The 11,192-nt window shown below is 51.8% G+C and overlaps 1 protein-coding gene across 1 annotated transcript in view; it reads left to right on the forward strand.

Moving 5' to 3' along the window:
- The window catches only part of LOC101993582 (low affinity immunoglobulin epsilon Fc receptor-like), an 18,157-nt gene extending 7,641 nt beyond the window's left edge, over window positions 1–10,516 (forward strand). The window contains exons 9-11 of the mRNA XM_013353703.1: window positions 4,282–4,373; window positions 9,983–10,078; window positions 10,240–10,516. Coding sequence (XP_013209157.1) covers window positions 4,282–4,373; window positions 9,983–10,078; window positions 10,240–10,516 — 465 coding nt within the window. The remainder of the gene's footprint in view (window positions 1–4,281; window positions 4,374–9,982; window positions 10,079–10,239) is intronic.
- Window positions 10,517–11,192: the final 676 nt, after the last annotated feature.

An 11,192-nucleotide genomic window follows, 5' to 3' on the forward strand; every position in this document is an offset into this window, starting at 1 on the left:
GGGGGGGGGGGTTGTGGCTTCTTTTTTCTCCCAAACTCCCCCCTCCCTGTTCATGCTCGATCCCCATCCATTTGTGTGTGCCAAGTCAGTAAAAGGGGGAGGGAGACAGCCAGAGGAAAGGAGAGAGAAAGAGCGAGGGAGAGAGGGAGGGAGGGAGAGAGAGAGAGAGAGAGAGAGAGAGAGAGAGAGAGAGAGAGAGCCCCCGAAAGAGAGTGGGGGGGAATCCACCTATTTGGCAAAGAGGCATCCTCGTGCAGCCAATGGCAGAGTCCAAGGGGAGGAGGGAGCTGGGCTAGCTGAGAGGGTGGGGAGAGGGGGAGAGCCCCCCCCCCCGCAGTTGGAGACCAAAAACAATTTGCCCAATCGACAAGTTCACGTCTAATGAACAAGCAAAAGCAAAGTCCAGCAGTTATGAATTTTTCATCCCAGGCGCCCACTTGGGTCTGTTTGGCAGCAGCCACCCAGCAAACTTGGGGGGTGGGAACACTAGGATTGAGGAAGACGCGGACTTTTTTTCAAGCCAGAAAATAAATAAATAAAGGCCTGACTCCTGGCGGGCTGGCGGCTGGGCGGGAGCCCCAGAAGGCCTTGGGGAAGCAGCTGCGCCTTCTCTGTGTTCTGCTTTCAGTCTTTCTCTCAGGCCAGCACACTCTCTGGTTCTAGATTTTTTTTTTAGGTTTTTTTTTTTAATGGAGCACATTGGGGCGAGTGGACATTTTCTCCTCCACTTTGTGAACCAGCCTACAGAACTCTGAATAGGAGAAAGAGCTCGGAAAGTGTCCATACCAACAGCACAGCACAGAATGTTGGCTGGGTGTTGCCACCTCTTGGTCCCTCAGACCCTGCTGCCTGTAGGACTCAGGAGCACTCCCAAACAAGGGGACTGGAACCCTGCACCTCCTTGCCTTCCCCTCAGCCCCCAGTAAGCTCACAGCCTCCCTCGGCCCACACCCAGCCACGCACACTCCATTAGTGGTGATGGGAGATGCCAACGCAATGCAGCTCGGCTCGTGAAGCTGCAAGTTTATTAAAATAGCCTCCTGTCACAGCGCTCCTCTGGCAAGCACCACACGCAGCTACAAACACAACAGCCAGCCCTTGGGAGAAGTGACAGAGGCAGAAAGACCGGCACTACTTCCCCTCACCTCCCACCCTCTGCAATTCCTCCCTCCTCCACCTCTGCCCTGGCTACTCACGCCGCCGGGGTACCTGTCCCTCATATCAGACTAAAATGCAAGGTGCAAAAGCATATAAACCCGAGGAGCCTGGATAGAGAGAAGACTTGAGAAAAGATATGGCAAAAAGAAGGCAAGAGCTTTCGGGAACCAGAGGCATGAGAGGTGATGCCAACGTCCTTTCTCCAGGTCCCCAACTAGGCACCTCCTGGGAGGGGGGGGCACCTCCAGGAGGACTCTCCAGTAAGCGCTCTGGGCAGCTGCGTTAGGCCTCTGGGAAAGCAAAAGGAAGTCAGGAAATGAAAGGGAGAGCCAAGGTAGGATATCAACAGACTGCCGAGTGACCAGTGCTCAGTCCCCACAGCCACCCTCTCTGTAGGCTCAACCCTAAGTTGGCAAAGGGAAAAAGGTCACTGCTCACTCGTGCCCCTTTCCTCAGCAGCTGAAACCCTGTGCTCTGTGGCCTTCTGTTCAATGGCAAAGAGGCTCCTGGAAGAACGCCTGGACTGTGCCAAAACAAAAGACCCCCCCCCACAAAGGGAGGTACCATCCAGCACCTGGGACCCCAAACCCTAAATGGCCAACTCCAGCGGAGTGAGTTCACAGCTGACCCGAGAGACACAGTTAGAGAGAACAGTACAGGAGGCAGGTGCCATCACAGACAGGCCTCTTAGGGTGGTGTTCAATAATTCACGTCCTGTGAATAACAGGCTTTGGTCCAACCAGTCAAGGATGCTAGCTTAGCGCCTAGTGACATAAGGGACCGAATGAACACTGCCTTCTCCACCTTGAGGAAGCAATTTCAGTTTCTAAAGTCAAGATGAGGTCATAAACGCTGCAAGTGAGTTTGTATTTGGCGGTCCAAAGGGTGGTGAGGATGTTGCTGCTATTCTGATTATGATTTAAATATTAAAAAGAAAATGGCCAATATTGTTCCTTGGCAAATCCTGGTCTGTTCCTTTTCAGGACTACAGTGTGGTGGAACAACCCAGTTGAAAGTCTGGGTTGGGTAGCGACAGTTCCATGGCTAGTAGAAAATCCACAGATGTTAGGGACAGTGTGAGAGCCAGTCTCTGCGGAACAGAGGAAGGAAAGAGTCAAAGGTCCCTGGGTGGTGAGCTGATGAGAGTGACAGCACCAAGGAACGTCTGCAGGAAGCCTCAGAGACTGGCAGGACAGCAACAGGCCCTTCCTCAGGAATCTGGAAGGGAGAACAATTGTCAACTGTCTTTCTCCTAGCTGGGGGCTATAACCTTGAAGGTAAGCAGAAGGTCATTGGGCAGCTTCTCTGGCCTGCTGTGACTTTGCCAGCAGAACACGCTGGCTTCCTGTAAGCAGGCCATCCCAGTAGAAAAAAGGCTCTTTTTTCTCGTGTGTGTGTGTGTGTGTGTGTGTGTGTGTGTGTGTGTGTGCCCCTAGACCCCCAAACAAAAGAGATCCTTCCCCTTTTCACTAGGAAACAATCTAGGCACCCTTTGGAAGATTACCTGTACCTGTCCCAATTCCTTCCTTTCCCGTCCCACCCTCTGTCCGGAGGTCACACTCCTGCACCCTGATGCGCCAAACTCAAGTCAAGACTGGAAAATTATTGATGATTTAAGATGCTTCCAGGTCTGATTTCAAACAGAAATAATGGTTCAAGGGTTGGAAGAGCAAATGTGGGAACCTACAGATTGCTGGGGAAGAGAAGGAAGGAAGAAAGAAAATGAAAGAAAAAAAAATCAACCAAAGGGAAAGGAAGCAGGAATGCTTAGAGCAACAGGGGAAGAGGGAAGGGGGAATTTGGAAAGTACTTTCTCCATTTGCAAGAGAAGTCAAGACACCAGAGATTACTACACTTCAGAAATCAACATGGATTTTTGGTTTTTGGAAGAGAAAATTTTAAGTTCATGAAAAAAAAGCCTCTCTTACTTTTGAGAAGATAAAACTTGGTGAAAACACGGGAGTTTCTATTGAGATGGGGCTCTGATGCCTGTCCAGCCACCACAGAGAGAGATGTGTCGCCCCCACCCCACCCCAAAGATTAAGCAGGCCACAGAAACAGAAATTCAAGCAGAGGAAAAGCAAGAGAGGCAGAGGGCAAACCCAGAGCACAGAGCTGGCTGGAAGCTGCAGAACAGTCTGAGACAAAGAGAAAGGAAAGAACGAATAAGCAAGAAAATAGAGAAGGGCTCCAAGACAAGAGGAAAAAAGAAAGAAAACTGAGAAAAATGGTGGCTTCCAGGGGTGGAAACCATGAGGCTCTCAGAGCAGTCCTGTGAGCTGAGGCCTTGTGGGTTATTTGAGGAAAATAGAGAACACACCCAGTCCTTTACTTACATGTACAATATTAAAAATCCTTCCAGGAAACAAAATAATTTCCCCAAACTGATACAGATTTTGTAGCTGACCTTTGCCTCCCAGTAGTGAAGCTAATAAGCACAAGAGGCCTTGTTTCAAACACCCAGCCATGAGTGGGTCTCTTTACCTTTAAAAACAAAATCTTATTTGTCGCCAAACTGCTGGCTTCTGGGCCTAGAATATTCTCTTAGACCCTGGGCACCACGGCCCACACTTGTTAAGCACTCACAGTTTAAGCCCATGACTATACTCTAAGGAGAAAGCATCAGATATTCCAGGGTCCATTTTCCTACCGCGTATCTGCAGAGTAGGTAAGGAAAGGCGTAGGAAATTAGAAAGGCCACAAATAGAGACCCAGTGAGTTTGCCTAATTTCTGGCATTTATAATTCTGCCTGGGTCTGGGCTGAAAGGGGACAGCTTCATACATAACCACAACCACTACCAACACACACACACACACACACACACACACACACACACCCCTCCCATCTTGTCAGATCTGTGCTCCTCCCTCAGAAGGCTAGGAGAGGCAGTGGGCAGACACTGTGGACCTCAGGCCGCAGCAAAGGAAGAGACCTGGCTGCTTGTCCTAGGGGTGGGTGGGGCCTCCCTCTCTGGGGGAGGCAGAAAGAAGCTCTGCTGCTCAGTGAAACTATCCAAGAGTCTGGAAACCTAGGAATGGAAACCGGAAAATGCACTTTCCGAGGAGGAGGCTCCCGATAATTTGGACAAAGCGGGTTTTGGCTGATTTGGGCCTCCGTTCAGGAACAGCAGCCACCACCGCCGGGCTTGTGTGAAAAATCGTCCTTGGGCGAGAGGATGGATTTTGCCCACACCAGAGCTGGGTCTCTCCTGGGGTCTGTCTCAGAACCAGGCTACATAATACTCCTGTAAAATGCCCCTGGGCGCCCCCACGCACTGCCTTTTCTCCTCCTTGCTACAGATCGGGAGCTGTGGCCTGGGACCGGGCCAACAAGCAGCCTCGTTCCTGGCTGGAAGGCTCCCCTGCTCCAGGCACATCTCCCCTCACCCTCTTGGCACAGAACAAGCTAGGATAGGGATGGGGGTGTTAGAGGAGATGATCTATTCTCTCCAGTGCCTCTGGAGATTGTTTACTTTCATCTTGTCTTCTATGGGGAATAGGAAACAAAACCCTAGTCTTTAATTCATTATTTAGCTTGAAACTTCCGTGTCACCAAATACAAGTAAATGCTGGGAAGGCCAGACCGCTCTCCTCCCTAGTCAATGGGCTGAGTGGGGACGAGGGCCTTTCAAAGACCAGCAGGACAGGTGACGGCCAAAGGCTTCAGGGGCCAAGGTTGTGTGGTGCCTCACCCACCTGGTTGGCTTTGAAAGTGTCACTCCACAGTGGCCCAGGGCCCAGGAAAAGGGAGGAACCACACAGACCAGCTTCACAACTTTCTCTAAAGAACAGAAAAACTGACAAAAGACGAGAGAAGGAAAAGAAGGGGGCTGCCCTAGGTGAAGTCTTTGCTTCCAGAACAAGAAAAAAGCATCTGCCGGGTTAGGGAGGCCGGGGCCAGGGCGATGCTGGAGCTGCCTATAGGTGCTGCAGCAGCAGGCCCCTCCTTCAACACCCCCCCCCCAAATTCGAGCACACAACCTGCACTCCCAGACACCCTGACCCCCAAGAGCTCAGTCAGGATCCACTCCACCCCATTTTGATTTTTGCTTCTCTGAGGGGAGAGGGGCGCCAGGCCTCTCTAGATCCCTGTACCCAGCCAGCCTGCACAGTGGCACCCTCGGCCCTAAGGGAGCCTCTTTCTTTAGTTGCTGCAGCAACAGGCAGAGCCCCGAGCTCTGGGGTTTTCACTGCTTAAGGGTTCTGGGAAAGCTGGGCCGGCTCTGCCTGGGCAAACAGCTTACCCCCAAATGTTCAGTTTCAGACATATTCTAATCCCTCAAAATTACTGCTCCCCAATTATTTTATGGCCAGGATCACCGCCCAGAAAACCCTAGATTCCTCATTTCCCCGGTGCCTAGCCCCTGCAGAGAAAGGCTGGCACCAGGGCCTGGAGGATTTCGGACAGTGCCCACCCTCTGCCTCCCGCTCATTCCCTCCCGGGCTCCCTTTCTTTCTCACCCTCTCTCCCCCTCTGCGTCCTCCAGCTCCAACACAAACTGTTTGCACGGGAAGTCTCCCTCTATGACCCGATTCAGCACACACAAGAGAAAACTGTGGGCGACAGACCCAACGTCCTAACGAACTTGAGTTAATTAATGCTAAGGAAGAAAAGAGGCGCCCTCACTCTGTTGAATCACGGTTCACTAGTCCTTTCAGTTTGCTGTGGGTGGAGGAAAAAAAAGAGAGGCTTTTTGGTTCAAATATTTTTGGGGGGCAAAGAGAAAACAAAAACACCGCAGAAGGGCTGTGGGGGGTGGAGGGCGATGCAGTCACTACCTGCCCAAGAAGCACAGAGGCGAAAAGAGGGAGCCTGTCCTGGGCGGCTAGGAGTCCTCCCTCCTCGCGCTTCTGGCCAGAGCTGACAGCAGAGAGAGGGAAGGCAAATGGTGGCGACTATCATTGGCCTGTTCAAACACAGTGCTCCAAAAATTATACCGTCAGACTAAAAGATGCACGCTCTTTAAAAAGTCCAAATCTAAAAATTCAATTTGAACACAGCCGTGAAGATGTTTTTACACTATAGAAAACTAAAGTATGGATGGCAAGCACACAAAAAATTTAAGTGCAGAAAAAAAAAAGAGGTGGTAATGGAGGGGGCAGGGAGAACAGCTGCAATTTTGCTTTCCAGATGTTGACAGCAAAATGTAACTGGCAAGGAAGGTCCTACTTTCACTCTCTGGTTCTGAGAAGAAATCTTCTATACCTAAGTCTTCAGGGGGCCTGCAGGCCCTCCTCAGCATGGACCACAGGCCTTGGAGTTTTGTTTGGGGGGTTGTTCAATTTCTTTATCAGCCCACTAATTTTTACAAGCCTTCCCACCATTCCTATCAAGAAGAACTGCGTAAAGCAAGCTGGGGCACATTTTTATTTAAATTTGAATTTTAAGTGTGTAATGGGTGGCCCTTCCTTTACCTTTGGAGCCCAGAATTTCTTTCTTTTTTCTTTTTCTTTCTTTTTTTTTTATAAAAAACAAAAATTTTAGTAGAAGCCGCTGTATATAAAGAATGCTCACATTGTGAGTGCATCGCTCCTCCGTACCTTTCCACAAAGAGAACACACCCATGCAACTCCACCCAGGTTAAAAAAGAAACATTTTCAGTGTTACTGAACAGGCCTTAAAATTCCAAGCTATAGAGTTTCCATAATTTAGGAATCCTTAAGAATAGTTCTGCCCAAGCCAAAGGCCTCAGTGTGAACATTTGTGTGTGCATGCACCTTGGAGACCAGAGACCAGTGTGTGTGCTCATGTGACCCCAGAAAGTGCAGTGAATAGAAACCCCTCTCCTCCTCAATAACGCAGGGGAGAGAGTCTTTCTCTGTGTGTCTGCCCAACACTGATCCCATCAACAGGGCATCCAACTGTGCAGCAGTTCAGCAAACTAGCAGCACATGTGTGGGGGGGGGGCAGACAGGACCCACGGAGCCAAAAGCCAAGGGCCTCAGCGACTGGGGAGCAAGGCCCTTCCTCTGGCCCTGCCTGGAAGCAAAGGGAATGTGGCTCAGGAAGCTCCTAGGTGTGAATGAACACTCTCTCGGGCAATCGGTGCCCATGACTACCCACCAGATTCCTGCCAGGAGATGAACAGACCAGGACACAGGAGGAACAGGCCAAGGGAGAAGCAGGCAGCTGCAGGCTAACTTGGGGTTTTGAGACCAGTCTGCCCCTGAGGAAGGCTGAACTCTGCATGTCTGCCTACCCCTTCACTAGACCCAGCTGGCTCCCCCCACCCTCCACTTTCACTAGCACTAAATTTACTTTATAATTTTAAAATTAAATTTAAAAAAACAGGAAAGAGAAAGCACTGAAGGCAAAATACCTCCCACGATATCTCTCTAAGGAGGAAAAAAAAAGTTTCTGCTTATGTAAAAAGATGGATGCAAGGGAGGGTTGAAAAGTCTGAGCAGCAAATAACCAGGAAAATGGAGAAACACATTTAATTAAAGACACCTGAAGCAAATAAGTAAATAATAAATAACTCGGTTGCAGCTTGCAGACACTCTGTGGGATAAGCCCCCACCATCTCTTCCTGCCCACTTCCCTCCTTCTCCTCCCCAATACACCGCTGGCCCTTTACTTCTCAGTGGTCCCAGCAACTACTGGGGGGGGGGGAAGACCTGAGGCCCAGGGCAAACCTCCACGCCCTGTTTACAACCCCATCGGAATTCCCACATCTCTCTGGGCAGTGCCAGTCCCTGAGCACTCTTCCTCTGGAACCCAGGCCTATGCCTATGTGTAGCAGCATTTGTGCTGCCTAAAGACGAGATGCCAGGTCCAGCCCAAGCAGGCAGATATCTCCCCTAGAAAGGGCACAGGACCTCCAAGGGCACAGGACTGCCGAGGCAGCTCTCCAGAACCACTTTCCCTTTGCACGAGGGCTGGGGAAAGGAATTATATAGCTTAAATTGAAATAAGTCCTCCCCTAGGGCAATTTTTAAAAACACTTGATCCTTTCTGGGGTAACAGAGCAGGAAAAGGTGGGCAGATCTCTGAGTGTTCAAGACCAGCAGGGTCTAGACAAGTGACCTCCAGGACAGCCAGAGGGACACAGTGAGACACTGTCTCAAACAAAACAAAACCCAGCAAAATATAGTGAAGCTACTTCCCTATCCCCGGGCTGGCTCTCCCTAAGCCGGCCAGAAGCCTGGGAAAGGTGCCCTCACTGGCATGGGTACCAGAGCCCTGCTCCTTTCTTCCTTTCTCTTTTAAAACCGGGCTCTACGTACTGCAAACCAGGCAGCAGGTCAGGGCCCAGGGGCAGGGGGAGAACGGCCTCCCGGCAGCAAGTTTCCCACTTTCTACCAGTCAGGGGATTTTCAAATCAGTTGAGTTCCAGGGAAGGCAGTAAGGAGGGAAAGAGCGGGAATTAAAACTAACTAGGTTGGCTGGCCTAAAAGCGCTCTTTCGGTCTTTAAATAAGAGGATGCTGAATGGAGAGGAGAGAGAAGACATGAGTTATTCCTCACGCTTTAATTATTCCAACGCTTAGCATTATTTTTTTTAAACCACTACATTAGCCAATGATACAGTCTAACCCCCAACAAAGCTGGTATTTCTCTCTGATTACAGACTCGGGCCGTGGCAAACCCGGGCTCTGTCTACAGGGGCAGCACAAAAATGCACTCCTAAATGAAACACAGGGCTTTTTTTTTAAATTATTAAAATCAAAATAGCGCCTTTTCAGTGGAGGGCACCCCCATGCTTGGGTCTACCAGGGAAACCGGCCACAGAGTACAAAGACAGAGCCTGGGGATGCTGCAGCCCCACCGTTGGAGGTCACCGCATTTTCCACGCATTTTCCTTTTCTTCTTTTCTTTCTGTTTCTACCACTCAGCCTCAGTTTCGCACACTTAAAAAAGTAGTAATAAAACTTTATATGGAAAAAATTAAGTGCGGAGGGAGGGAACCTGAACAATAATAAGACGCTAAGGCGCTAAGTGTGGCCGGGGCGTTCCAAGTGGGGCAGGAGAAGTTTGCTGCTCAGGTGGGTCGTCTTGGGGTCCACAGTTCACGGTGCAAGCCTAGGTGTTAACCACTGCCCAGGGTCACCTCCCCGCAGGGAGCAACTGGGAGCAAGTTGAGTCACATACAATTGGGGAACAAAATGAACCCACCATTAAAGCGCACTGAAGTAGTTCAGAAGGTTGCTCCTGTAGCGCCTGAGAGTTCCACAGGCAGCTTCTCAGGACACCTGGGGGTGGCTCTGACTGGGCATTAGCCTACACCAGCTCCCTTCTCCAAGAGGTTCAGCAAAATCGGTACAGGTTCTTCCCCCACTTTCCCCCACTTTTCCCTCTTCCCTCCCTGACACGAAGTCTCCCGACAGAGCTGGTAGCTCTGGCTCCCTAAATTCAAGAAGTCAGCCCCACGAGACAAAACCATGTTGCTCATGGGGACAAAATAAAAAATTAAAATTAGGATGATTTTTGTTATTTTTTTCTTTAAACAACACAAAACAAAGGACAACAAAAACCAGGCTGGACAAGGCAACTCGATTCCCGCAGCCTGAAAGCAAAGGAGAGGTGGAAGCACATTTTCTGCCACTTGGTCATATTTCTTCCCCACGCTCCTTGAAGGCCAAACGCCCCCAACCCCAGCCAAGCACTGAAACAAAAATCTCTCGGGCTATTTCCCCACCAATGCTCCCTACAAAGCGGCAACTTCGGGAGGGTCGCCGGGCTCCTGGGGCCACAGGGCTGTTGGACCCGACTGACATCCCGGCGGATGCCGGGCTTTTGAACCTCTCAGGAAAAAACACCCCAGCAGCAGGCGCCGCGCTGAGTCCAGTGCGCTTCTGCCACAACCCCCGCTCTCTCCCATAGGCTGAACGCCAGCAGAGAAACTGAGGCAAAGCAGCCCTCGACAGCACCCTGCACCCTGGAGGGGACCCTCGAGGTACCCGACGTGGGGTCGCGCAGGTAGTTCCTGAGTCAGAAGCCGGGATACGCCTGCGCACGCGGGGCTTCACGGAAGGCACGGGCTCCCTGCGCCAACCCCAGCGAGTGCTTAGCGGGTGTAAACGGTCAGGTGTGGGGTGCCCGTGGTCCCTTTCACACTAGCCCCCTTCCCTGCCCGACAGACAAGGTGTCGGCAAGACCCACTCCAGTCCTCCGCGGCCACAGTGCCACAGGCGCGTTGCTCTGCGGGACCTCGACGCCCACTCCCGCCTTTTTGCCTCGGTGCGCGATGCCCGCTATGGCCCGTGCGACCCCGCCGTCCCTCTAGGCAGAACCGCCGTGCAGTTAGGACGGTGCCAGGTGCCAGGGGCGAGAGTCAGTCGGCGCTGCTCTTGCTCCTCCTGCCAGGGCCCTCGGGAGACCTCATCACCATCCCCACCCACACTTGTCCCCTGCTAAGTCTTTAGCCAGGGGCGGCAGCGCGTCCGGGGTAATGCCACACGCTGCGGTGCCAAGAGAACACCCGTGGGGCTACTACGGAAGGCATCCGTGAGCGGGTGGCGGCACCTACGGGGAGCACAGAGCTGGGGCTGCGTGCAGGCACGTGATGGGGTCTAATGGACTGGAGAGGGGACTTAAGATCACAAAGGGCAGCAGTGACAGGACGTCGGGGGCTCTCTGGGGAGTCCTCACTGCGCTCCTTCTGAGCCAGTCCCATAGGGTCTCGGAAGTCCGGCGCTCCGGGCCCAGCTGGACGCACCCGAAGCACTTGAAAGCACACAGCCCCAGTGGTCACACTGGACTCTGCTGGCGGGTGGCAATTTAGCAAGGGTGGGTGTTGGGGATATTAAATGTCCTCTTTGTGAATTGAAGTAGAGAGAAGAAGAGGGAGGGAGGAGAGAGGAGGGGGGAGCGAGCGCATGCACATCCCCTGGTCTCCAGCACCCACTACAGGGATAGTGTTTGGGGAGGGCCCTAAGGATCCAAACATGCAGCCCAATCCGACCTCGGCCTTTAACAACGTGGGGCATCCTCAATAGAGCCCCGCTTTAGCCTCATGTTCCTGACATGCAAAGAGAGAGAGAGAGAGAGAGAGAGAGAGAGAGAGAGAGAGAGAGAGAGAGAGAGAGAGAGA

The sequence above is a fragment of the Microtus ochrogaster genome, unplaced genomic scaffold (assembly GCF_000317375.1).
Source record: "Microtus ochrogaster isolate Prairie Vole_2 unplaced genomic scaffold, MicOch1.0 UNK15, whole genome shotgun sequence".
NCBI classification, from domain to species: Eukaryota; Metazoa; Chordata; class Mammalia; order Rodentia; family Cricetidae; genus Microtus; species Microtus ochrogaster.